The sequence below is a fragment of the Nyctibius grandis genome, chromosome 15 (assembly GCF_013368605.1).
Source record: "Nyctibius grandis isolate bNycGra1 chromosome 15, bNycGra1.pri, whole genome shotgun sequence".
NCBI lineage: Eukaryota > Metazoa > Chordata > Aves > Nyctibiiformes > Nyctibiidae > Nyctibius > Nyctibius grandis.
Genome location: NC_090672.1, coordinates 11056741 through 11084492, shown reverse-complemented (window position 1 = coordinate 11084492; position 27752 = coordinate 11056741). Strand labels below are relative to the sequence as shown.

Sequence of the window (27752 nt, the reverse complement as noted above, 5' to 3'; positions counted from 1 at the left end):
GGGAAACCCCAAGGAGCGCTCGGAGCAGGTGTCGTTTTTATGTTAAAATGCTTTTTCTGTAGGTAACGTGCAGGCAAAGTTTTTCTAGCAAAGTGCACCTCAGCTGTGCTTTTTTGCAGTTAGGAGTAGCCTTCCCCTTTTCTTGCTTGTTGTCCAATGGGAAGAGATGCAGGCAAACGCTCTGCTCCTCTCCTAAAGGAGCTCATTCCTTGACAATGAGTAAATGGGCAGCTGCAGAAGAGCTCCGGCCTTTTGTTAAGCAACAACCAGACAGCTTTTGTGGTTTTAGTCGGCTCTGCACATCAGATGCAGAGTCCTCGAGCTGTTCAAGTTCCAGGACAGTGAAATTCCTTTAACTACTTCTATTACCGTGTGGCTGTACACCCTTCTGACTCATCTGGATTTCCTGGCTTACCTGATTTCCACACCTCCCTGTTTTGAATGCAGATCCATTGGAAACCTATTTTTTAAAAACAAAACAAAACAGAATAACAAATTCCATCCTGATTTCAGGAAAAGCAATTAAAAGAAGTGGAAACTAAAAAAAAAAATAAAAAAAAAATAAAAAAGGGGAAATAGAGAAACAAGAAATAAAAATCCTGTTGGTCCTTGGATGCAGGATTCGCCTCTGCAGAGGAAGGAGTTCTTGCTGACTCAGGCTCTGAGCAAGATGGGGAGAAGCTGGTGAAGTTTTCACTCCAGAGAAGCTCGGGCAGGGATGAAGTTGCTTTGCCACTGATCGGGACCGTCTCAGGCCACACAGCTCTCAGAAAATAAATGAAGTGGTTCTATGGGACGTGCCTTCCTGGGACAAGCCTGATAGAAACATGCTGTTCTATTGCACGCAATGCACGTGTCACATTAAACGCTGCAAAATGCAGCGTTAATATCTGCAAGCTCCAGGCCTGCTGGGTGTAGGAATCCTCTCCGCTTGGGTCGTTGCTCCAGAAGCGCTGGGAGCGTTCGCACGGCCGGGACCGGGCTCTGACGTCAGGCGGGAGAGGGGCATGGCCATGGGGCTGTGCTCCGGCACCGAACCCTCTCCAGGACTGCGAAGGGACGAAGAGCCCGGACATCTCAGAGCTGAACGAGACGTATTTCTAATGGAAAACACATTATCAGGTAAGGAGTTTCATATTTCTCTTTTGCTAAGTGAAAAATTATACCTAGGGTGTTTTCGTGCAGGGGTTGTGTTCAGTGATTTAATTTTTTCCTTATTATTTTAATACAGTGTTATGCTGAATGCCTAAGAGCTGTACTTTCCAGCTCTGTTCTCTGACAAACATTAAGCTTCACATAAAATGTTTAAGAGGGAAGGACCAAATTATTTTGCTCTTCTGGGTGTTTGATTCTCGCCGCTGATGTACTTTGGCTGTAGGCGAAGTGCCACAGGTTGAGCGCTGGGTCCTCCCAGCTAACGATCCCTCCCTTCGCTCCCCCTCCTCCTTGCTGTCACCAGTAAAAGCTTCTAAAAACGTGGACCCCCAAAGTTCATCTCTCTGTATGAGCTGAAGTGTTGAACTTTGATACAGGGCAGGCTTCGAGCTGTTTTTCTCGAGTATAGGAAAAAAAAACCTGTTTCAAAACCTGTGTGTTAGAGTGGCGTCAGTCAAATCGGTCTCGTGTTTACCAGGAGGTAAAGCAGGGCTGCGCAGGGGCCAGATGCAGCTTTTTGTGTTTTCAGTAACTGGCAAACAGGAGGGTATGGGGAGAGCACGTTCAGCCCTGCGCTCCCCATGCGCAGGGATTAACCGTTGGCTCTCGGAAAGCCGGCGGCTCAGCTCAGAGGCACGAGATGCATCGCACGCTGCTTCATAGCCAACATCGAGAGGTTCCTGCCAGGAGTTAGTCACAATATGGTCTGTTAAGTTTTCGTTAGAGAAAAACAAAAATCTGAGGAGGTGCCAAATAGGAAATCCCTGAGACGGTAAATAAATGAAGCGGTTATATGGGACGTGCCTCCCTGGGACAACCTTTGGTGTAGCAGAGCTAGACACGGGATCCCAGTAGAAGTTACTGCAACGCCTGAGGAGTGTGTTCCTGGAGAGCAAGAAGTTTGGGTGCATTTACCAAGCCCTCAGAAGGGAAATCCTCCCAGAGACACACAGTTTTACAAGTGATGCTCTTACCGGTTTAAGGCTTCTCAAACACCGTTGCCTCCAAATACATTTGTGTGTTTGTTTTTGTCTTCTGAATCTGCAGGGCTGAATCTCAGCTCTTGTAGAGGCATCTCTCCTGCTTGCATTTTGTGTCTTTTGATATCTAATTTAAACTGAAATTCTTCCTGATGAAGTTCAGCATCATTTGTTTAAGTTTTTGGGTTCATGTTTCAGCTTCCAGGTGTATTTGCTTCTTGCTCCAAAGGCAAAAATAAGACTAAAACTGACAGAAAATTAGTTGGAATTTTAAAAAAAGTTTTAGATTTGCTCCATCTCTTTTTTTTTTAATGAAGTGTTTGTTACATCTGTAGAGATTCAGTGACACTTTTACAAGATCATCACATTTTCCATGTTATCCAAATAGTCGAACGTGAACTTTTATTTACTGCCCCAACATCCCGGGCTGGGCTGCTGCTTTCAGTTCACAATCACTGAAATCCAGACCAGGGCAAGAAAAGTAGCACTTCCTAGAAATCCCTTCCTAATTGCCTTTAACCTCCGTTGTAGGCTGCGATGGGGAAGCACAAGAGAAAGCTCCAGGCAGGGAAAGCAGAGCACGGAGGAGATAAGCCTCGTGCTAACAGTCAGAGGGTAAACAGGGATTCTGGCTCCATCGCCCCTGGAGTACGCAAATATTTAATTCTTCCAAAAACAAGCAATAAAGGGAACAGAGTAGTAGAACTCTTTATTAACTCCAGCTGCCCAATCCGCGAAATCAGGAAATGATGTCCAAGGGGAAAAGAGCACAATGCGTTTGAGGTTGCTTTGATTTTTGGTTTCAGCCATTTTAAAGGATTAAAATACAAAAACATGTTCTGAGGTTCCCTCCCCTGCTCTCCTTCTGGGAAGGTCACGAAACCAGGCACCATGAAATTGCTGTTGTTCTTGCACAGGATATTTGCTGCCTGGCCACATGATCAAAGTTGGAGCTGAAATAAATATTCTCCGTGAAAATATCCCCCAATAAACGTTCCCTGCTCAGTATTTAGGAGGTTATAAAGAAACACACTGGTGTTTTAATGCTGCCCTGCTCTAGCTATTCTAGTTGCAATTCATTATATTGGTATTTGGGTGAAAAACACGACAAATTGGTCTCTCACCAGCCTGTTTAAGGGACACATGGGCAGCATCTATTTTAGGCTACTTCTAGGATCTAACCACCTCCTGGGTGGCAGCTGCCTCCCCCCTATAGACAATGTGGGGAGAAGGTATGTGTGTAATGGGGATATTTTAGGGTCTACTTACAACATCTAGAGCAGATGAGCAGTGGTTTGCCAACAAACCACACGTTTAAGGCGAGACATAAATTCTCTGCAAGAAACACAGGACCTGAGGCTGAGTTCAGACGTGCAGCGTAAACCAGAGCTCCTGCACTCAGGAGCTGGACTTGATGCTGCTGCTTCTGCAGATCATGAATGTTTTAAGTATTTTGAATAACTGCATTAAAAAAAAAAAAAAAAAAAATTAAAATTTATGTCGTCTTTCTTTTATATGCCATTCAATCCTCTCACATTTTTAGTACGGGACAGACTGACTTTTCTGTTGTTGATTTTATGTAGATGAAGAATCAAACTGTAGCCAGTTGAATGCCTCTTTCTACAAAGCCTCTTTGGGATGAAGAAGGATGAACCGGTGCATGTGGAAGAGGCAGCTGAGTCCAACACAGCTCGCTGTTCCCTTGCGTGATCTTGGACTATTTACTTCAAACTTCTCCTTAGTTGTCCAAATTATAAAATAAAGAAAAGCTCTTAACCTTTGGCATGTTATTGGCTTCCTCTGAAGTGGCATTCACCTGAGTAAATATATTAACTTCCAGTGATCTGTTTTATTCTAAATGATATTCTTTTCTTTCTCATCCTAGCTGGGAAAATGCAGGGGATATTCAAGACAGCCTCAAAAATATTTCAGCAAACCCGTGCTCTCCTTTGGAAAAATATTCTTCTGGTGTGGAGGATGAAGACAGAAAGTTTTCAGGCAAGTATCTCTTCTTCCAAAGGGAAGTTAGGATTTCGCCATGAAGTATTTTTACGTTGCGTTGTTTTTGTGCTAGGTGATATATGAGAAGCCTCAGCTGGTAATGTAGTTCTCTGGAAAATGTCAGCAGCTACACTTCTTCCTGTGACACTACAATATCACAGCATAGTAAGGGCTTCTTACAAAGCTGACTTGTTGCTTTTGGTTGTTCCTCCCATTTCTGCACTGTCCAGAAGAACACAATGTCCAATGCACGATTACCGTTGTAAAATTATCAGCAGACCTCCTTGGCTCTGGTACTAAGAAAACATGTTTTTCACTTGGAACATTCCTCCTATTTTAGTTATTACACCTGTGAAATAGCTCTTCCTCACTTACAGAAAGAAGGCATTCACGGCCGAAGGAGCCAGACCGTGCAGCCGGATCAGCGATGGATGAGAAGGTCCTTGGAGACACTTTCCATACCACCCAACCTCCAGGTTGCTGTGCTGCCACTCACCTTTGCGTTTCCTTCCTTTCATCTAGGAATGGATTACATCGGTGGTTTTTCTCTTAATAATACTGATGTCATCAGGTATGATATTCCACCACCCACGGCAAGAAATCCCTTACGACTTCCTGGGACGATTAGATGATCCTGCCTTCAACGCTACGGGAGTTACACTTGCCTACACGCCTGTAACAAACACCACCAGGAGAATAATGAGCCAAGTGGCTTCGGATTCTGCAATGAAGGGTAATGCTGCTGTTAAATCCTTGTAGCTGCAGTGCCTGAACCCACCCCGACACGGTGGGCACCTCGGTCTTCATTGTGCTGGGGGGAGAAAAGGATTTGGACAATATAGTTATTGAGGGCACAGGTTGTGGCTGGTGCATGTTGTTGCATGACTAATCAAAGTTTCAGCTGTCATGGTTTTATTCTTTTTTTTTCTTTTTTTTTTTAATGACAGGTGTAGTAATAGAAGAGGTGGAAAATGAGAAAAAACTGGAAACAAAAGGAATTTTGGAGGAGGACATTATTGGTGTTGTTTTTAAGGATGACTTCTCCTACCGTCTCAGATTTCAAATCTACAGTGTGGTATCTCCAAACGATGCCTTTGAACACATCGGTAAGAAAATAAATCAAACCAGAGAACATGATTTTGCATTAAAAAATGTTTAGATGGATCTATGTGCTGCCATGCCACTAAGAAGGGATCAAGGCTGTATGTGCTAAATGCTTCAAGAAAGATATTAATTAGAATTTGAGGGTTTGTGTACTTATAAGGATACAAATGTCAGGGAAAAATTTTTAAGAACACATACACATTGTCCACAGTCCTTGTTGTCCCTCTCCCTTCTATGTCCTACCGCATCAAATCATGCCCTGAAAATGAGCATCGTGTACATATATATGGAAAAATATAGATCAAATTGTTAGTTTCTTTTTCTTTCCCACAGATACCTGCTCTGATTTTGCATCAGGTCACTGCAAAGTTCCTTTGTACTGGTATGCGGGTTTCCTATCAGTGCAGTCCAGCATTGATGCAGCAGTCATAGAAGTAAGTGTGATCATGATGGAAAATAGGTTTTCTGTTCTTTCCAGAGTTATCTGTAAAATTAAAAAAACAAACAAACAAACAAAAACCCAAACCAGTTCGTTTTCTGTATTCATGAACTTTTAAAATACATAGTGTCATTCAAAAGTTAAAAGACTGATAGATCATTCTCATGGCTCAAGGCAGCGTTGGTGTTTATTACAAGGCAATACCAAAAGATACTAAATATTGAGGTTATTTGCACTTATAAATGCAACTTGTTATTGACAAACTAGTAGTTTTAATGCTTATGAAAACCTATTTGTTCTGACGTTGGCTGCTTCATTACAGAAAATCAACTTAATGGCTAATTTCTTTTCTTCAGATGAAAACAAATCATTCTGTCTGGGAAGAGATGAAGTCAATTAGCGGCATTCGTCTGAAATCACCCTTGATCAAACCTGTGTATAAACTGGAATATATTTGGTTCATTATTTATGTTGTATTGTGTTTCTCCCCGTATATGTACTTTTTATCAGTGAAAGTTATACGAGAGAAAAAGAAGCTCAAGGTGTTAATGAGAGCAATGGGTTTGCAAGATATCGCGTTCTGGTAAGTCTGATAGAAATGAACTGTGTAATTACAGGAATTATTGTATGTATATGGGACGTATATGCATATCCATGCTTGCAGGGTGGATGTGAGTCAGGTACCTCGCTCAGCTGAGAAGCAGTAATTCCCCAGACCCCAGCAGCAGTCGTTTGCAATTGCCTCACCACACGTCTCGGGGCTCTGAAGCCCAGTTTTGCATGTTGTTGAAGCAAAACCTTTACTGCTTTTATCTGTTAATGGCCCATTTGCTGGACGACCTTGGTGTCCAAGCACACTGCTCTGATGCAGGATTTTTTAATTGTTATTTGTTATACTTTGCTCTGCTCTCCACCCAACAAAAAGAGAAAGAGCACTGTTCATGTAGCAGAGATGCACGCAGCAAGGTTCTTGGTCCTGAGGTGTTGCTTGCCTCCAGGGAATGGGTGGATATGAACAGAGAACATAAAAAGTGAAGAAATTTTGGAGAAAACAACGAATTTTGGAGAAAACTGCAAATGATGAAGCATAGGGGGGACATAGGGTCTATCAAAATAGGCTTCCAAAGCCTTCACACCATTAGGAAAAGCATAAGAATAAGTGTTCCTGGCCACAGAGCCTGTGCTTAGATGCCCTGTGGCTCTTTGCTGGCATCGTTGAATTTGCAGAGATTTGGGTTAGGTGCAAGACATGGATATTTGCACCTTTCCAGTCTGGGAGCTGTAAAAGGAAGTGTATTTGGGAATTACAAAGTATTTGAATTAAAAAGAGTGTGTCTTGTAATGGCACCTAGTGTCATGTACAGAGGCAAAAATAACTGTGCCTTCGTTTGTAGGTTGTCCTGGAGCTTGCTGTACACCATTTATATTTCAATAACGGCAAGTCTGCTGACACTGATCACGATTAAAGAAGTTGTTCATGATCACAACTTTTTGGAAATATTTTTTTTTTATTTCTTTTATGGCGTAGCATCTGTAAGTCTGCTTTTGTGTTCTTAAATGCTGCACGATTTTTTTTCCACTTCCTAATCAAAACATCTAAAACTCAAAGACTGCAGAGTACTCTAGGGCTGGGCATTATATGAGAAAGTAACAAAAACTTCTCCACTACTGAGATTTATTGTTATAATTTGTAGGCTAATATGTCACTCCTATTACATTTTGGGAGGTTCTGACTTGAAATCAGAATAAAGAGAGGTGCTAACACCAGCATTAATGGGAAGGCTGATGCTGTGTGCCCCTGGGGCCAGAGCTTCCTCCTTGCATCCTCCTTGGGAGGCTGAGAGGAGTCTGATCTCTCTGCCCCTGTAGACCTGCCCTAAATATCAGAGCTGTCTGCTAAACAGTGCAAGCCTTGTGACGTGCCATGTGCATCTGTAGGGGACAATCAAAACTCAACTGGGTCTCTAATTTTGCTCGTTGGATTTTCATGTTTGTTTTTTTAATTGCCAGCAGAAGTGCATCCCGCTAACTACTGGTTTTCTCTGCTGCAGATTCACTTCTGTTTCATGCTCAGCTCGTTACTAAAGGAGCCAAATATTGCCAGTTTCGTGGGATTTGTCCTTCATGTCATCTTTGGATTACTGGGCTTTTTGACATTGTTTGAAAAACTGCCACCGTCTTTGGAATGGATTTTAAATCTCTTCAGTCCTTTTACCTTTACAGCTGGCATCTCAAAGGTATGTTCAAAATAAAACCAGCACATCATAAAAGTTCAGCCCACAGCAAACATGCTGCAGACTTCTGCCACCTAACAGTAGCTGCCATACATGATTTGCATGGCCACAATGACCCAGTTGTGCCCCTCTGCCCTAGATGCTTTGTAAAAAGAAAATTTGACTCTAAGAAGTACGTGCTAATTCATAACAAGTATAGACAGACTTTCAACTGCATTATGGATTTTACCAGCTCTGTATATACAATAAATTTCAATCCCTGGAAAATTTTTGCAGCAGTGGGTTGTGTCTGGTGGGTACCAAGGTCTGCAAGAACCGTGAGGTCTTGAAGTGCTGCCCCAGCAAATACTGTGTGCATCACTCTTCTGCTGTAGTAACTACTTCTGCACAATTTTGAATTCAGCTTACTGAAGCACTTCTGGTACTTGTGGTACATAATAAAGTGTTGCCCTGCTTGGAAACCGTGTCAGGATCATGAGCGGGCATGGGCTTCTGGTGAAAATGGTCATGATGACACAGCAGTGGTTTGCACATAGTATTTCTGGCTAAAGGAAGTGTTGTATCTGACTTGTGCTTTTTTCCCCTCTAGATGGTAAAATTAGAAAAATATGGACTGGCCTTTACACCAGAATTGTACCCTTTCTTTAATCTATACATCATACTGACCCTTGACAGTGTCTTGTATTTGCTGTTGGCCATCTACTTTGATAAGGTGTTACCTGGTAAGTAGAAATGTGAGGGAAAGAATACTAATTTCCTTGCATTTTTCTTCTATAATCCTCTGCCCTCATAGGGGGAAAGGTGCCAAGAATCGGTGGGATAGAGCTGAGAAAGCTGTAATCTATGTGGAGCGACAAAAAAGATATCCTGGTATTGAGCTGGTCAGGTTGTGGAATGGCATCTTAACAGCAAGGAGCCGTGCCACATTATATGAGGGGCTGAAAACTGCATTTGCAAAAAATGGTTGGGAAGAATCCATTTTTCCCAGAAGCTGGGAGCATGTAGCTACCTCATTTGGTCATGCCTCAAAAACAGGCTCCAAAAGGAATGTTAAATCTTGCAGCAAGGCACTGAGATTCTTTACACCTAGTTCAGCAAGCCAAACCACTGGGTTTAAAAGGATGTCGTATGACTTGACCTGATTTTCCTATAACTTCTGGGCCAAAGAAGTAGTCAATGAAGTCTTTGCTGTGATTGTTCTCTACCTGCATTTACAGATAGGGATGAACAGATAACTTTGCAGAACTTGCTAATCCTTCTACGCTGCCGAAAGGCTGTATTCTGCATCCGTAGAGGAAGAGATAACGACGTGGCATTTATCAAAGTTGAGTTGACACGTAGCAGTTTTTGGCTGATATTTCACCTTCTTTGTTTCTGAATTAGGCAAGTATGGAGTACCATATCCGCCTACATTCTTCCTGAGACCGTCATACTGGTTCAAGGCCAGGAGCGGGTACGTGGGGGTGCGAGCTGACAGTGAGAGCAGCCACGATCCTATCCTCAGCAATAACACTGAGCCGATGCCTCCAGGCTTCGATGGGAAGGAAGCAGTCAGGTAAAGACTCTTGTAGGCATGAAAAATATAACACTACACATTATATTTGACTCCAGAGAGTATAGCTGTATGGCACTGGTGAATGTTAGACTGGGCCATCTAACATACACAGATAAGGTTAATGGCAAATACACAAAAGTGAGGGTTGGTTCAGCGTTTCATTCTGCTCCAGAGCTGGATTTGAACATTATTGGACATGGTGCAGCTTCTGTGCCAGGGACCGACTTGCTGCCCAGCAATTTCCTCTTTGCAGAGCAGCAGCGGTGAGTCTGTTCCACTTCACCATCATCTTTAAGAACACTACTGCTGGAGTGTGCTGCATAAGATACTGTTATTTACATCCTTACGGGGCTAGTTTGGGCCATTGCTCTTGCTGCCCGTTACTTGTTACTAGAAAGCAAATATAAATCTGCTAAAATAAAAGCTAGGTCATTGCTTTTAATTATATAACCATGTGTTTTCTCATTCCCTAAGGCCTCCCGCTTCATTCACTAAGTGTTCATTGAGTTTGACTTTGAAACCTTTTAAACATCTTTTAGAAAAGTACATTAGTTAATTCTGCTTTTAAGTGTACAAGAAATGAATTATTTAAAGCAACTCCTTCAGATGGAATTACGCTAACCGCTGAGGGTAATGAGCAGGACCAGTTTGAGGAGGAGGTTGAGAAATATTCTTCCAATAGTTTTCAAAGGTTATTTCGAGGCAGAAGAAACATGCCCAAATGGTGAGATTCAATAGTAATGGCTTGCTTACCTTTCCTTTAGACTAAACAATATTAAAAAAATATACAAGAAGAAGGACAAGAGAACCGAAGCTTTAAAGGGTAAGAGAGGTTTTCGAATTCTTTTAATTTCATTTTTCACTAGATATGAACCCCAATTGTTTTGAAAGGTACTGGATGTACTTAATTCTGCCTCCAGCACGGTTAAAATGTATTATGCAATGGTTATTTCTGCTGGGGTAAACTACTGGCGAATCTCTACCAGGTTGTTATCTTCCTGTTCACTCCAGGAAAATTACTGTTTGTTTATTTTTTGCAACAGCAGAAGTCTCCTGCATGGGTTTTGCAGCCATGAACCACTATAAAAATCACCTCTCAGGCCTCCCTCTCAAAATTTAAACTTTTCTGGGCAAACAAAACTTTTTTTTTTTTGATTGCTGGCTACAGCCAAGTCTGCTGTCACTGGCTGACCAGTGTTCTCCAAGCACTTGCACATCTGCCAACTGCAGGTATGCAAGTAGTTGGCATAGTCATAGCATAATTGTGGGATATTTGTTAAATGCCTTTGTTTAACAAGAACTCCAAGGAACCGTGAAAATATCAATATGGTCTCAAAGGGTTCTATTGAGTAAAAAAAAACCAACCCACACAACCCACGAAAATACAAAATAAGTCTTTTTTTTAAAAGGAAATGAGGCAGCAAAATCTGGCTGCTTTGGAATAACTCTTGAGATCTCACACATTGGAAAGGCTGTGGGCTTTTCTCTTTCTGCGGACTCTCTCTTGAGCCACACTAAAATAAAAGGTTATGAACCTCATAGAAAATAGAAGTCAAAATTCTTTAAACATTGAAGTTAATACACTTGTTCCCTCAGTTCAGTCAAGACACCACTGCAAGTTCCTTATTAAGTTTAGTCCTAACTTCTGAAGATGAAACCCATCTTTTTGGATCTGTGTTTTTGCCTCTTAGCTTCAAAAGAAATGTCACTCCTCTGCCATACTTGGCAGCAAGCTACAGGTACAAGTCTACTCACAAACCTCCATCCTACTGTTATCCTATTTCTATTCTAGGTTTGTCCTTAAATATATATGAAGGCCAGATCACTGCAATACTTGGTCACAGTGGATCCGGAAAAACTGCTCTCTTACATGTGCTCAGTGGATTTTCCAAGCCTTCAGCAGGTAAGATGATGGACCTGAATGCTGAAGAGGAGAAACTGTTTGTTTTTTTCAAGTGTAAGGGAGTAAAGGTGCAAAAAACCAAACTTCCACTCAGTTATTCAGGCTGGCTCATTATCAGCACAGATTGCTCCTTCAACATGAACTTCAGGGCTAATGCATCCCTTGAGGATACACTCATGTGTGCAAGCACACACAGATGGTTATTTCTCCATCTGGATGGCCTGATGTTGATGTCTTCCATGAGCTGCATACCTATAGGAAATAGGTCTTAGTTCTCAAGGGAGAGATTTGGTGCTCTGAAATATTTTTGAATGGTATTAAACCTTTGGACAGCACAAAGTTATTTTGCCTTTTTTTTTTTCTAAACACTTGAGAAACAGCCACAATGCTGGAATTACTGTCAAAGGTATGAACACACAGCAGTCTGCTTTCCCCTTATAACTGGGAAATACAGTACAGTAGGAAATTTGTTTCCTGTGTGTAGGTTCTGCAATGATATACAACTACAAAGTGTCTGAAGTACAGGATATGGAAGGAATTCAGGCAATGGTTGGGTTTTGCCCCCAGTTTAATTTGCATTTTGAAGCCTTAACAGTGAAGGAAAACCTGAGAACTTTTGCTCACATCAAGGGGATTCAGCGGAAGGAAGTAGAGCAAGAGGTTGGTATGTGCTTATCAGTCACTGTCCTCTGTTTTACAGTGTCTTGGACACTTCGAGCTTTCTTTATAAAAGAGTATCACCAGCACCTTGCTCTGTGGGAATGAGAACAACCCTAATTTAGGGGAGAAGTGTTTTTTCAATACTTTCTTATCCTTATGTCATAAGAGTTATAATTCAGATTTGCAGTACTTATTTCTAAGCAAAGCCATTTAAGTAGATCATTTTAAAATCTTGAAGTTAAACTCTGCTGTACTGTGTGTAACCATGTATGAATTACAATGCGACCAGTGCTTTGGAAATCTGGCTCTTGTCTTTGTGTATTGCCAAGGTGCAGAAAGTTCTAGTGATGTTGGACCTCACTGACCTTCAGGACATCCGTGCCGATACTCTGAGTGGGGGACAAAAAAGAAAATTGTCTCTTGGAATTGCAATTTTAGGGAATCCCCAGGTAAGGACTGGTCATATTTACACACACAATGTGTGCTGCTTTAGCACATAGTTTTGCATTTTGATTTGGCACACAGACATTTGTACTTTGCTCCGGCACTCAAAGTCTGCTGACCTACTAATTCACTTGGCTGCTGGAAGGATAGAGGAATCTAGGTCAATGAGAATCATATTTTAAATGAAAAGGGTAATAATATTGTAATAGCAGAAAGAGCAATAAAAATGGCTGATATTTGAGGATGCACTTTATTCTCAGAGTGAGATCATCAAAAGCATGAAATGAAATTATGTAAATATGGAAACGCCAGCATGGACATATGGAGCTGTGATCTTGTTGGCCTTTGCAGGTGTTGCTTTTAGACGAGCCGACGGCTGGGTTGGATCCCTGCTCCAGGCACCACGTGTGGAGCCTGCTGAAGGAACGCCAGGCTGGACGCGTGACGCTCTTCACAACCCATTCCATGGAGGAGGCTGATGCTCATGCTGGTGAGCCCAGAATTTCCCATTGTGGTTGACTATGGTTTGAAAACAAGGGTTTCCCGTTGCAGACCCCACGTATGGGTCCTGCCACAATGCAGTCTGTGCTAGCTGGACATGTTTTGTCTGATAGCAACCACTCAACCTGGGCTGAGCAAAGGCTAAAACTGGACCGACTTGCCCTTCCAAGACCTTGCTTATGTTCTGCTTCAGGATGAAGCAATTACATGTTATCTGGATGTACCACTAGCAGCTCCCACACAAATTAGGGATATTGTTTGAATTAGTATCTTCCCTATTTCCTTATTGCTCCCGGGCTGCATAGGAAATTTTCCACAAGCTTGTAAGAATACATAATCAAAAGATTAGCCTTGGTGCTTAGGAGAAAGGCAGCAGTTCAAAAAGAAAAAAACCTTCAGCATTGGCATGGTTTTACTCCTCTCAACTTCATTTTAAAAATGTCTGTTGAGTTCAGAAGGAGCAGAGTGAGGTCAGCCTACTGCACTGTCGTAAATCCCCCCTAAATCCTTTGTGTTTATACCTCCTTAGATCGGAAAGCTTTTCTCTCAAATGGGAGATTACAGTGTGTTGGCTCATCTCTGTACTTGAAGAGAAAATGGGGAATTGGTTATCACTTAAGGTAAATCCTTTTCTTTTTGGTCATCGCTCTTTTTATTAAAAGCTTCTAGTTGATGTATTTTCTTATAGAGTGTGTGTCTCTATAGAGTTTCTATATAGAGTTATAGAAATCTCGACAATTCATTTTAGAAACCTTTTGAGGTTGCCAAAAATATCTTGCTTTGGATAGCAAGCTGCTTTTCTTTGGAACCCAATCCTGAAAGCTCTGAGCATGTAGCTGACATGACTTCGCAACCTCCTTCGCAGCCAAAAGGGGCCCAGATTAAGATGAACTGCAATTTCCACATACTCTCTGGTGCCAGAGTGACGTACAATGGCTTTAATGTAAAGTAGTTTTTCTTTGGATTTTAATTTCTGTGTTCTTGGTTTAGCAGTAACGGCCAGGATCATTATTCTTAACCTCAACTATTCCTCACGTGCATGGCAAAATCAGGGGCACTGCAGACGTCTATAAAAATTCCCACTGAAATGCTGCCCGGTTTGGGAGGTTTTCCTATGGCTTGAAGAACAACTGCTGGGCTTTGTACTTTAAAGGGGTGATGCATGCAGTTTTTTTCTCACTTAATATTATAGCAATTGCTTTTTAATACAACCAGGATGCACATAAATGACCTGTGTGACCCTGAGCTTACATCATCCCTGGTCAGACAGTACATCCCTGGTGCCGTGCTCAAAGGACAGAGGAGGGGTGAGCTGTGCTATATGCTACCCCTGGAAAACACTGACAGCTTCCCAGGTAGGAAAAGCCTGTTGTTGGAGGGAAACCGAGTGTTGGGAAAAGCAGAAAGCAAAGTTGCTGTGAAGGGAATAACTATATTCCCTTGTCCATACTACATGGGATTAGGAAGCCCAGAGCTGCATAAACATCAGCCTTAAAGAAAGCCTCTAATGGACATGCTAATATCAATACTGCAGATGAACAAATGAAAGTCCACCAACCAATCTACAAACTGAAATCCACTGAGTCTCCTCTGGTTTCAGGATGAGATTTCTCCCACCAGGAAGGCCCATGGTAATCAAGAAATCTGAATGTTCTGCTTACCTCTAAAGAGCACAATCATTTTGCCGTGACTTTTAAGTTATGGAAATTAATGATGTGAATGGTAGAAAGTATGACATTAATCATGCCAGTCTGAGTTTCTGCTCAGCACTAGTCTTGGTCGCTGGGCTGAGTCTGGTTGTTTCTATCATGCAGATCTGTTCAGCCATCTCGAGAGCAGTCTTTTGCAGGGGGTTGTTAATTATGAGGTTAGCAGGACAACCCTGGAAGACGTTTTCCTGAAGCTGGAGGGCGAGGAAGCCATTAGTCAAGAAGGTAAAACACTGACTCTGATTTGCAAGTGTGGCCCAATTAAGGTTCCATATATATATATATATATATATGTATATATATGTTTTAATTGAATATCTAATGAGTTTCTGTTCAATGTGAATTTTGGTAGGTTTTGGCAGGTCAAAATTTGCAGTTGTATTCAGCTTTCCTTTACTGCAGGATGTCTTCTTGAAGAAGTGTAGATGATTCAGCCTCGATTTCCCACAGGCTTTTAAGCACATGAATTAAGACTGATGTTGGAAGGGTATTTGCCTTTGAAGGGCGTACTGCCCAGACCAGGAGATGGGATTAGATGAACTAGCCAGAAGGCATTTCACAAAGCCAGTGAAGATAATTGGATGAGTTGCCATATGAGCCCAGGTTCAGCCAGTCTGAATTCACCAGTGTAAATTATGTTCTGCGTAAATTATGGCCCCTTTTCTCTGCCCTTAATTCTTTTCTGGCTAAAAATGGAAGCATTCCTTTATTCAGAACAGAAGATTCTTGTTGATCGTTTGCGATTAAATGTGTCCTTTGAATGCTCTTTGTGGATAATGGTATTTCTTGTGGTGAACACGCAGAAAACGGAGATCTTGACGAGAAGGACCAAAGCCTCCTGGTGTTTTCTGAACAGGGGAGTGCAGGAGTGAGCGGGATGGCACTCTGGAGGCAGCAAGTGTGTGCCATGATGAGAGTTCGCTTCTTAAAACTAAAACACGAAGGAAAATGTCTCAGGTCCATGTAAGTACGGGAGCTCTCGCCTACTCTGCAGCCCTTGTGCTGGCTTGGTACTTTCCAAAGGATTTGATCATTCCCTTGAGTGACTGAGGGAAGGCTTAAATCATGGTGCAGATGTTAGGAAGCTAAGAATTAGGTGGGAAATGTTTGAAAGCTGCAGTAATAAGGACAGTCAGAAATTACTGGTAGAGCTCTGGATTGCTTAAGTTTTAAATTTCCATGTCTTTCTCAACATAAATCACACAATTAGTTAAAGATGGAGTTCCCATGGCCCCACTTGTGGTCTGTTTTTCCATCTAGATTGCTGCTGTTTGGAATATTTATCCTTCCAATACTTACGATTTTCATTGGATTTCAACTGTGGGACAGCTCCAACAACTGGGAGATCACGGCTAGCTCGTATTTTCTTCCCACTGAAGAGAAAGTTCAAAATAAGTCGACAAATCTTCTAATCTTCAATGATACAGGTGAAGAAGAACATGTGATGTTGATTCGCTTTCTTCACCACTCTGGGTCCTCTTAGAGTTGATAGACCAATCTTGCCTTGCTCTTTCTGTACGTTCCTTTATATATTTGTGGCTTTGGGAGGATAACAGAGTAGCTGGTATTTAAAAGAATAATGAACCAGGAAATTTTTTTTAAAAAAGCAATAAACCAACTGTGGAAACATACATCGTGTTTAACCAGTTTTAATTAAAATAGAAAAAACAAAAGTAGAGAAAATATAATTTTGCTTAGGTTCTGAATGATTTTTTTTAACATACCTCTGCTTTGCAAACAGGAACTTGTCTATAAGAAACTGTTTATAATTAAGGAAAAAAATGTAGTTATTCTCATTTCTGTTCTTGACTTGATTTCAGGAACAGAAATTGAAGATTTCATTTCTGCTTTGAAGACTCAAAATATAATCCCAGAAATGACTCTTGAGAAAAACATCACAAGCATTCCACTACATAATGGAGCTATAAAAATATCCCTGGAAGGCAAGGTGAGTGATATTTTTTCCTTCTTTCATCCTGTATGTCAACAGGATTTTCTGAAATGTGTTTAAATGAGGCACAGCAAAATACACGCATTGGCAAAAGGGAGAATATTTGACATACTAAATAATGTTGGTAATCCTGTTTGTGGGAAACCAGGATTATATTTGGTTCTTTCCACTGTATGCTTCTTTACAGCGATCTTTAGAGAAAAGCATTAATGCAAACCTTTTGTGCTTTTCTCCAGAAATTGTTGTCTTTATAGATCATTTCTCTCGTGGTACCTGTGAGCACACTTCCAGGTCTCTGCAGTCCCACCAGTAAAACTGTCTGCTTGCCTTTGTCATTGCTTTTCTCTAAAGCCCTCTCTGCGGTCAGCTCCTTCTCACACCTCTCACGGGCACGAAGGTAACATTTTTTGCTCTTACGTCTTCAGAGCTACAGATTCACGGTCATGTGCAGTGCAGAACCCATCAACTGTTTCCCCGTGCTGGTGAATATCCTCAGCAACTCCTTCCTAAGGCTCTTCAATTCCACTGCACGCATCCGCGTCTGGAGTGAGCCCTTTTACAGTGTGAGTGTCCTGCCTTTCTTGGTGAAAATTAATTGAAATAGCCATGCTGAAGTGATAAAGACTGGCCAGGTTGGAAACCTGGTTGGACGAGCAACCTCCAAGGGTTGGGATCAGTCGTTCAACTGCTGGCCAGTTCCTGGGGAGCATTTCTCAGTGCTCAATACCAGGGCTATTTAATGAGAATTTCTTCTGCAGTGTTTAAGGGCTCTATAGGGTTTAAGTGCCATAAGACGTTTAAGCTTGTGCTATGGGGCAATATGGTAGGAATACAACAATAATACTTGCAAACTCCACCTTTCTTCAGCATCTGTTTGGCAAGAATCAGCATCAAAAAGTTGGTCTCTATCCTCAACAATTTACAGTAATTCCAATACTTTTTGCAAATTTTGAGATGCTACATGCTTTTTTTTATTGCCTTGTTTTGTGTTCTCAAACACAAATGACTTACCGTTAGTGTTATTGCTCACTTGTGTGTTTAACGGTCCTACGAGCATCGAGCTAGCCAGATTTTCCCTGGGCAGCTGTTGATTATTGATGACTTCTGAATTTCTGTTTCACAGACACAAAGTCCAGAAGTAAAGAGGGATATTTTTTTCATCTGCCTCTGCTACCTGCTGGTTTTGGCTGCTGGTTTGCCTCCTCACTTTGCAGTGAGCAGCATGGAGGATTACAAGGTAAAAAGCATGCACTGAAAGTGGTCTTGCATGAGAAGTGAATGCAAACGCGATGTCTCTGGATAGCAGTTGGTGTGCCAGTGGGCTGGCCAGCATTTCTAGGTAGGATGCTAGAAGAAGTACAGCCACACAAGTACAACGTTGTACCAAAGCGCGTTACCCTGCATCTCAGGGGACACATGGAAACATGGAAAGTTCCATCTGAATATGAGGAGGAACTTCTTTACTTTGAGGGTGCCAGAGCCCTGGCACAGGCTGCCCAGGGAGGTTGTGGAGTCTCCTTCTCTGGGGGTATTCAAAACCCACCTGGACACGACTCTGTGCAACACGCTCTAGGTGAACCTGCTTTGGCAGGGGTTGGACTAGATGATCTCCAGAGGTCCCTTCCAACCCTTAACCATTCTGTGATTCTGTGAATCAGCTTGGGCTCAGAACAATTTGGGTGTTAATAAAGATTTTGGGGTCAAGAGGATTTTTTTTTTTTTCTTTTTAAGAATGATGAGTTTTTAAACAAAAGTAAAACTAAGAAAGAATTGAAAGTGCTTGGAAGGGAGAAGAAGGCTCAGCCAGGGAAGGGAGGAATGAGGGTGATGGAGAAGGAGGAGCAGGAGCAGGAATGATGTTTTGGGCTCTACTGAAACACCTCCCTTCTCCCATTTGCTTTTGCAGCTTCAGGCTCGTGCCCAGCTGCGGCTCGCAGGGCTCTTCCCCTCGGCATACTGGTGTGGGCAGGCACTGGTGGATGTCCCGCTTTTCTGGACCCTGGTGTGCCTCATGTTCGGGGTTGTGCTACTCTTCAACCGCATCTTCCCCTTGCAGGCCAGCACCGTGCTGCCCCTGGTGAGCTCTTTGCATGTGGGAAAACAGGTAGACACAAAACCCCCTCCCTCGTTTCGCAGTGAGTTTTTGCATTAAGTATTTTAATCAAAACTGGCTGCTCTAGGCAGGTTTTCTATACCACATCCATCTCCTAGTGACTGACATCAGTCTCTCTCTCTAGATCATTTGCGTCATTGGTTATGGAGTATCTCTTGTCCTCCTCGTGTATTTAATTGCCTTTAAATTTCGCACGGGACGAAGCAATCGTTACATTTGGTCTTTCATCCTCATTCTGGTAAGTGAAGTGAATCTTCACGCTGAAGTGTTTGATTTACACATCTTGCCACTTGAGGTTTCGCTTCAAATACACTGATATTCAGCAGAATAATCCAAATCAGTGACAAATAGCCTATTTTTTAGCAACAATACATTAAAGTTGGAAATACATTTCTGCTTTATTCCAGGTGAATTTCACTCTCTTTGTGCTCAGTGACCTACATGATGCACTTTACTTCACCTTCTCTACTTTGATTCCTGTGTTTCCACTGCTGGGCTGGTTGGTCTTCGCTACGCCAGTAAGTAAACACATCCTACTAAATTCAATAATGGTCCTAACGGTGCAAACTGGAAAAGCAGGAGGTGCTTTCCAAATTCCTTATCTCAAAGTGCCAACTGTCAAAAAGACAAAGAATGAGAAAAGACAACAGGAGAAGAAAAGGTCCAGACTGGGGAGTGAGAGAAGGGACCAAGATGCTGGAGCGTGCTCAAAGAAGAGCAGCAATGCTGGTGAAGGATCTAGAGCACAAGTCTTATGAGGAGCAGCTGAGGGAACCGGGGTTGTTTAGTCTGGAGAAATTAGTCTGGAGAAAAGGAGGGTCAGGGAAGACCTTATCGCTCTCTACAACTACTTGAAAGAAGGTTGTCGTGAGGTGGGCATCGGTCTCTTCTCTCAAGTAACAAGTGATAGGACAAGAGGAAACGGCCTCAAGTTGCACCGGGGGAGGTTTAGATGGGATATTAGGAAAAATTTCTTCACTGAAAGAGTTATCAAGCATTGGACCAGGCTGCCCAGGGAAGTGGTTGAGTCACCATCCCTGGAGATATTTAAAAGACATGTAGATGTGGCACTTAGAGACATGGTTTAGTGGTGGACTTGTCAGTGTTAGGTTTGCAGTTGGACTCAATGATCTTAAAGGTCTTTTCCAACCTAAATTATTCTATGATTCTAAGATTTGGCTTGTTACTCCTTTGTTTGATTGGGATATTTTTGGTTTGTTTAGTTACAAAAAGCTGTTACAATGATTGTATTTTGGCAGCCAGGGTAGCATGGGAGGGGAAAGGTGGTGGAGTGGGAAGACCTGGAGGGATGAACTGAGCTGACAGAAGGAGGTGAAAGGACTGGGAAGAGACAAGCAGTGATGGAAAAGGTCCATCTAACCTGGCTAATTTGAGGCACCTCTAAATTAGTTGTAGCCAAAGAAGCTGCAGCTCTTTGAGGCAGTAGGAACCCAAAAAAATGAGTACAGATCAAGGCTTCTTAACACCATCCTTCAGAAAAGCTAAGCATCCCTACATCCTGCACTTGCTCCGACCCTGCACTGAGGCACACTGTGCTAAGGAATTTTTCTAATCGACTGATATTTTTTTCTTGTAGCGTTTCCTGTTGTTTCACAATATCAACCTTCTTGAGTCATGGAATCACATCTTCGTAGCTGTCTTTGCAGTAAGGAGCAATTTGATGACGGTTATTTTGGAAAGGATGACTGGTTTAATGCGATGGACTTGCACTGGGCTTGTATAATTCTCCTTACAAATAAAGTATGGGTTATGTAGTCAAAGCTTCACATTAAATGTTGGCAGGGGAAGTACATCCAAGTAATCACAGGCTTGTGTCTCATGTGACCCTTGGATGCTGTACCACCTGTAGGAAAATGGTGGGGGGAGCTCATGTATAAGGGAGAGTTATTATTAATCAACTAATCAGTGTAATGTTGCTTCTACAAAAGAAAGATGCGATCTCTGATCCTGTAGGATGTCTGTTGGGGTGCACATTATCTAAGCTAAAACTGCAGTATGAAGTCAAGGCTTTTGCAAATACTCTGCATATGTGATGGAAATGTATGCAAAGCATTAATTTAACTTCTTCCCCTTTTGGACCTCTATGACTACCTTTTCAATAGCTGAAGTAAATAAGATAGGTCCCTGCATCCCCTTATAATTAAAATTAATTTAAAGTGTTGTTACCTTGTCTCCACACAAACCTAATTCATTATTGCCTTTTAGCCTTACATCCATTGTGCAATTTTTGCTTTTCTCCTGCGCTGCTTGGAGATGAGATCTGGAGAAGCAGTTACAAGACTCGATCCCATCTTCAGGTGTGTCCCAGGCAGCCAGATGCCGCGGTGCCTTGTGAGCCACAGTTATCCAGTCTGCAGGGTGGGCTTGGTGCTGCACGGGCAGGCAGGACCCTCCTGGCTCACCCCTGATGGCAGGAGGAGAGAAGGAATGAACTTAAAAACATTTTGCAAAGCGTGGATAAACCCCATATTTTTGGTTTTAACCAGTTTATCTGGAGAGGAAGAAACTGAGAATGAAGGGAGGGATTTTTTTTTATTCCTTTGGGTCATTAGAGTTTCCGACTTTACTTACTGGAGTTTCCCTGAATGTGTCTGGAGGCAAATTCCCACCCAGTGTGTTGTGGTAGAAGGTCACATTGAACTACAACATCCCAGAAAGAATAAAAAATGGGATTTAAGCTTTCTTTTTTAATTAAGATTCATAGCTGAGGTTTCAGGACATTTCACTACATCTGGCTAAATTAATATTTACAAATTTAAAGCCAACATTTTAACTCCTTTTCAAATGTGTTAGTATTGCTCTCTGTGGGATGGAGACTTCCCCTGAAGCTTTGTCAGGATGGGGCCATCTGCTACCTGCTTATCTGTCGCCAGCACCATGAAACTGATCACTTAAGTCATGTGGGAGAAGATTTGTAAAAAATATTAAATTGTCAAACATTAACAAATGTGGCTCAGCTAGGAGTTAGATGCTCAAATAGCTTTGAGAACCTGCCCCGTGTTTTTTAATTCTGCTTGAACAGAACATTGGCTTGTGTCAAGGAGGGGACCAGTCAATACTTAGTGATGAAAGAAAAGTTAAAGCTGACCTTTATTTTCTCATTCACGCCAGTGGGATTCTTTTTTTTTTTCCCCATGAATAAATGTTTGAGCAAATGCTGTCTGTGGAACAGCTCCCTGAATTCCAATAAATTGTGCAGGTCACTGCGTTGGCACTGCCCTGGGAACAAACTTGTAAAACCAAGCCTTTTTGATTCCCTTTGACACCATCTCTCCTCCTCCGCTCGTAGGATCCAGCAGAGGAGAGCGGTCACCCACCAGAACAGGGACCACCCTGGGGAGGAGTCTGCAGAAGTCCAGGCGGAGAGGGAGAGGGTGAGGAGCACGATGGCCTCCCTGCAGCAGGAGGAGGTGAAACCAGCCTTCCGGCTTGTTTTCGTTTTCATTCTCCATCTTTGGGTCTGTCTCTGCTTTCTTAGCTCATGCACTTATGATTTAGTGGTCTCCCGATGTCCAAGTGCACATCTCACCATCCAGCCCACGGTCCCCCTGGCAGCAGAGGGAGTTTAGCTGGCACTAAGTTCTTATTCCAATTCTGCTTTTTTCCCTTTTTTTTTTTCCTGTTGCTCTGTTTCCTGGATTTTTAATTTAGAAATTTTCTCTGTAGAGAGTCATACTTAATGGTAAGAACAGATGAGCTGTCTCATGGGACAAGAGGAGAGTTTTTATTTCCCACTTCATCTCTTCACAGGAATCTGTTATCATTGTCAACAGTTTACGCAAGGAATACGAAGACAAGAAAGGCAGTTCCATCTTTAAGAAAAAGAAGAAAGTTGCTGTCAAAAACCTCTCTTTTAGTGTTAAAAAAGGTTCAAGTATTTTGCCCCTATAAATTACTAAAATCTATTGTAAAGGTCACATTTAAAGACCATATTTTTGTTAGAACTTTCTTGTGTGCAACCAGACTCAACGCACCTGCACTTCTGCATTCATGGTTTTATTTTATTTTGATAAATTAATGAACAACCCTTTCTCCTACTGTACTTTTACGGGGAAGAAGGTCTTATTAACAATAATTATTATTAACAGTTCTTGCATATTTGTTCCAGGAGAAGTATTAGGTCTGTTAGGACCCAACGGAGCTGGAAAAAGCACAACTATAAACATGATTTCTGGAGACATAACAGCGACTGCTGGGGAGGTAGGTGATTCTTTTGGAGCATTTGGGGGTTGATCTTGATGCCTTTATAAATGAAGGATGTGATAAGGTAAGCTGGCAATGCAGCCCTTTAGTCAGGGAATTTATGTACGTGCAACCCTGGATGTTTACAGAAGTAAGAAGAAAGTGTTGATTTACTCAAAGCTCATTCTAGTTTTCCTCAAAATCAATGTTACTCATTTAAGGGTTTGAGCTACACACCATCTTCGGTGTGCATTTGAAACCCATCGTGAAATTTCACAAGCCTTGTACGAAATGTTGACATCTTAAAAAATAACGCTCTTCATAAGCAGTCTTGCAAAACCAGGAAATTGAAAACGAATGTGAACAGGGTTGGGCTAGTAACAATCCATCACTTAATTAAGTGCAGGATGATTAATGACATGTGCTGGGGGAGGGGAAATACCATTGCTGTTACAGATTTGGGACTGAATGTTTGAAATAGAAAAGTATTACTAGGAAAAGTTAGTCTCATGTTGGTACTATTACCCGAAGTTTTATGGTAGTAAATACTGTTTGGTTTTGTGAAAACGCTGTCCTGGATTCAGGTGAGCAGCAGCCACGGTGTGGGGGTGATCACTCCAGTGATGCTGGACTTCCTTTCCCATGTGCTAATGAGGTTCCTCACAACACAGGAGAAAACATTACTGTGTTTCCAAGGGGTTCATTGATTCACCCCAGAATAACACACTACACCTACGTGTGTGTTTGTGCAGGTGCTGCTCAAGGGCCGCGATGGAGCCGCCTCCTCCCCAGGGCAGGGCAGCCCGGGGCGCCTGGGCTGCTGCCCGCAGCAGGACCCGCTCTGGCCGGACCTCACGGTGCACCAGCATCTGGAGGCGTACACTGCCGTGAGAGGGATGAGGAAAGAAGATGCAGCTGTTATCATCAGCAGGTACAAAGCCAAATGATTTTAGCTTTGGGTTCTTCCTCTCTCCAGAGGTACAGGACAGGGAACGGTTTTCCTGCTAACAAACCTGGCTAGTGTGATCAAGAGACAGCACCGTCAATGCCTCTTTACCTTGGAGAAACAGGATCTCCCTCTGATGAGTTCTGCTACTTTACACTGTTCTCAATCCCTTGTCTATGAAGATTTTAATCCTAGTTTATCCAGAACACTTCAGAAAAAAATTAAACTTGCTCCAGTTCATGGCTAATTACATGAGTAACTCACTTCTCTGATTAGCTGTGCTTACAGTCTTGAGTTTCTGCAAAAGTTCCTTAATTTACCATCTGAGCTGGGAGTAAAATCACCAAGTAACCTGAGGTGATGCGAATCAACCAGGATACGCATGTTAGTCTCTGGTTCCTCAGTACCCCCAACCACAGCGTTAGCAGAGATGGTAATTTCCATATTTTTCCTCTCCATTCCCCACAGCATAGCAAAGGCCTTGGATCTCCAGAAGCATTTAAAAACCCCAGCTAGGAGATTATCTGCTGGAGAAGCCAGAAAGGTACGTGTTAAATTTGTGTTTGGTACTTGAGCAAATCCTGCTCTTTCTTCCTTGAACGTGGTGGACAGAAAACCTTCATTCAAGCTCAAGGTTGTTTTGGGTTCCTTGCCCTGGTGTCAGTGAGAGCAGAATATGGTCCTTGATGTTGTGAAAGTTTTATTTTTCTGTTTCACAAAGTAGAAATTTTCTTCTTGGAGCAAAGCCTAAAATTCAAGTCGAATAAAGATTTTTGCAAATTTGACGTCGTCATGAAAGATCCTTATGGTTTCAAAGGGAGCTACTTCCTTCTAACACAGAAGCAGATACAGCAGAGTGGGTTCCTGGCATAATTTGTTTTCATAAATAGCTTTTGAATCCTGGCAAGATCCCTCCCCCCTTTCCTCTTTCCCCACTCTCCTGTGTTGTGTGTTTAATAAATGCTAACCACAAATTGGATTTACAAGGTAATCGCCTTCATGCCCCACCACGTGCATCTGCCAGTAAATGGGATGGAAAATCACTTTCAGATCTTTGGCAGGCTTGGGAGTTTTGGTGAAAGCTGATTTTGGGAGATTAAAATGTTAACTAAGAACACCTGAGGTGGGTTTTTTGAATCCCTGTTCCCCCTGCATTTTGGAATCAAGAGCTTCAGCTTCTAAAGATTCACAGGGATTAAGAGGTAGCAGGACAACTCACCAGTTTTGCAGGTAAAGTAAAAGCAAACCTGACCTGACCTTGGTGTCTTTCCCATTTCAGCTGTGTTTTGCGCTGAGCGTCCTGGGAGACCCGACGGTCATGCTTTGGGATGAGCCATCAGTGGGCATGGACCTGAAAGGGCAGCGCCGTATGTGGTGAGCAGCCTTGCTTCAGCAGAACTGAGAAGTGTACAACAGATTTAACAGGATGGGTCTTCCCCTCCCTATTGTAGTAACCGTTGGGCAGGCAAGGAGGTTCTGCGTCAGGGGCAGGGTACATCTGTGTTTTTCCTAATGCCCAGGAGAGGGGGTACCACTCGCTGAACTCCTTACTCAGCAGGCAGTAAGCCCTTGCAAACCATCAGATGTAATGTTAACGGTAGAGCACCAAAAAAATACGAGTAGATTCCAGATGAACCCGTGCATTTGGTACAAAAGATAAATTCCTGTTCCTTCAGAGCACGGGAAAAAAGTTACAGGTGGTTCTTCTTTCTCAACACTCAGCCCTAGTGCTTGCTCTAGCTTTTCATCAACAGTTTACACTGAAAGTGTAAAATTTGGAGGGATGCTGACATGACAAATTGCAACGTAACATTGGCATCCACGTGTTATCTTCAAGCAAGATAACTCAAGTCTTAAATAGTCATCCACTTTTTTATAGTTTTATCATTTCGGTTGGTTTTGGGGAGGGAGACAAAAAAACAGGAGATTTTCTTTGGTTATTCCTGGGAAGTAATGGTGATCCCTGTGTTGCCAGGAAAGTGATTCAGACCTCCATGAAGAGCAAGGAGCGGGCAGCCGTCCTCAGCACACCATACCTGGAGGAGGCAGCGGCAGTGTGTGACCGGGTGGCCATCCTGGTGTCGGGGCAGCTACGGTGGGTACCAGGACCGCATCGCTCACTGGGGTGCCACCTGATTTTTAATCTGGGTTTTTTTTGTGGTTTTTGTTTGTTTGTTTGTTTTCTTCTTCTTAATCTAATAGAAAGTGTTGGTTTGGTTTGTCCCAAGCGTGTAACAAGCCTAGTTTTGGGAGGAGGTAGGTTGTTTCGGCAGCACAGTATAAACAGATGATGAATAAGAGCACGTACATCTGCTGCTCATATCCAGTGATTGCTTTATTTGCTGCTTATGATTATTTAATCACTGGTTTCCCTTCTCTGCAGGTACATCGGTTCCCTCGAGGATCTGAAAAGTAAGTTCGGCACAAATTACCACCTGCAAGTCAAAATGACGGACACGGGGCAAAGCGATGCTCTCCACGCTGAAATTCTGCGCCTCTTCCCCCACGCTGCTCGGCAAGAAAGGTCACTGTCCTGCGGGCTGCCCACCCAGCCCTGGCTGGTGCTGGAAAGCTCTGTTGCTCCTACTGAGCTTGCTCAATAACTTACCTGGGAGTACAATAACCCTGCAAGCACCCCAAACCTTGGTGCTGAGTCATGAATTAATGAATTCATTTTTTTTAATTACTTTTTCAGGACTTCTTTTTTGCTCATCTACAAGATACCAATGGAAGATGCACTACCTCTGTCCCAATCTTTCTCCAAGCTAGAAGCAGGTAAAAGGAAACAATCAATTAAGTATGAAGATTGCTTTCAAATTGTTCATATGGATTTGGTTTTTAAGGATGCCTTCTCCATCCCCCCACAGCTAAACAGAATTTCAGGCTTGAGGAGTACAGCTTGTCATTGCACACCTTGCAACAGGTATGTTGATGTAGAAGTTACAGCTTAGAAACTGCCTGTATAAAAAGATGAAGTAGAATCAGAATAGTTTTGGTTGGAAAGGACCTTTAAGATCATCAAGTCCAACCAAATAGCCTGTGACCAGTGTAGGTCCTGTCAGTCCTTGGCAATAACAGGGTCATTTCTGCTGCGGCACGTTGCAGGTGTTTGTGGACCTCACCCGGGACTCGGAGGAGCACGACCTGGATGTGGCATCCGACAGGGCTGTGGGGCAGAGACTGCTTCACCCCTGAGCCCTTGGAACCACAAAGGAGAATATTCAGCATATTTCATCAGTGATACTGATGTGTGTGATCGGATGCAGCGCTAGGACTTGGTTACCTGTGTCACGACACATACCACTCTGCGGGTTTTTTGCCTCACAAAGAAAAAAAGAATTATTATTTTCATAAATAAAGCCTTTATCCTTTGACAAATTCATGCCTGCCATTCATCTGTACCGCGGCTCAGACTGGCTCCTGAAGATTCGCTGTGCTGAGGAATAGCTCTGCTGGGATGAGTTGCTGGTCCCGAGGCAGCAAGGCAGGCACTGCAGCGGAGCGTGGGGGGCTCAGTTGTTGGAAAGAGCCATGTGCAAACTCAGAGGAGGCTTGGAAACCCTCACTCATCCATGGCAGGAGGACACCAGAGCTTTGGCTTGCTCAGTCCTCAGAAGCATCCTTCCCACTGCTGTCATGCGGCCAATGAGGGTGGTGCTTTCTGGTGGAGGGGCGCAGGGCTCTGTTTTGACCCCAAAATCTGCTGTCGCTGTGTGTTCCAGCTCAGCCACCTTGGCCTGCCTCTGGTCCCCACCACGGGGGACACAGAGAGAGGAAAGGACTCAGCAATCCCTGGAAAAGTTTAATGAAAATTTGCAGCTCTTAGATCACAGTCTTTCAAAAAAATAATTATG

At 42.8% G+C, this 27752-nt stretch overlaps 1 protein-coding gene across 1 annotated transcript; it reads left to right on the top strand.

The window, feature by feature from the left end:
* Nucleotides 1-277: 277 nt before the first annotated feature.
* On the top strand, nucleotides 278-27276 carry LOC137670329 (ATP-binding cassette sub-family A member 9-like). Its single transcript, XM_068413103.1, has 39 exons — nucleotides 278-1122; nucleotides 4021-4133; nucleotides 4659-4869; nucleotides 5084-5242; nucleotides 5574-5674; nucleotides 6036-6262; nucleotides 7074-7212; nucleotides 7731-7916; nucleotides 8503-8635; nucleotides 9297-9468; nucleotides 10233-10291; nucleotides 11261-11371; nucleotides 11856-12031; nucleotides 12361-12480; nucleotides 12827-12965; nucleotides 13506-13596; nucleotides 14192-14331; nucleotides 14791-14910; nucleotides 15489-15648; nucleotides 15946-16112; nucleotides 16506-16633; nucleotides 17062-17199; nucleotides 17760-17873; nucleotides 18543-18713; nucleotides 18874-18987; nucleotides 19157-19267; nucleotides 20347-20415; nucleotides 20976-21067; nucleotides 22060-22180; nucleotides 22521-22638; nucleotides 22879-22970; nucleotides 23705-23883; nucleotides 24367-24442; nucleotides 25178-25272; nucleotides 25874-25993; nucleotides 26282-26422; nucleotides 26594-26673; nucleotides 26766-26821; nucleotides 27004-27276. Exons 1-39 carry the CDS (start codon nucleotides 1008-1010, stop codon nucleotides 27091-27093), a joined length of 4944 nt encoding a protein of 1647 aa, XP_068269204.1. The 5' UTR covers nucleotides 278-1007; the 3' UTR covers nucleotides 27094-27276.
* The last annotated feature ends 476 nt before the right edge of the window (nucleotides 27277-27752 follow it).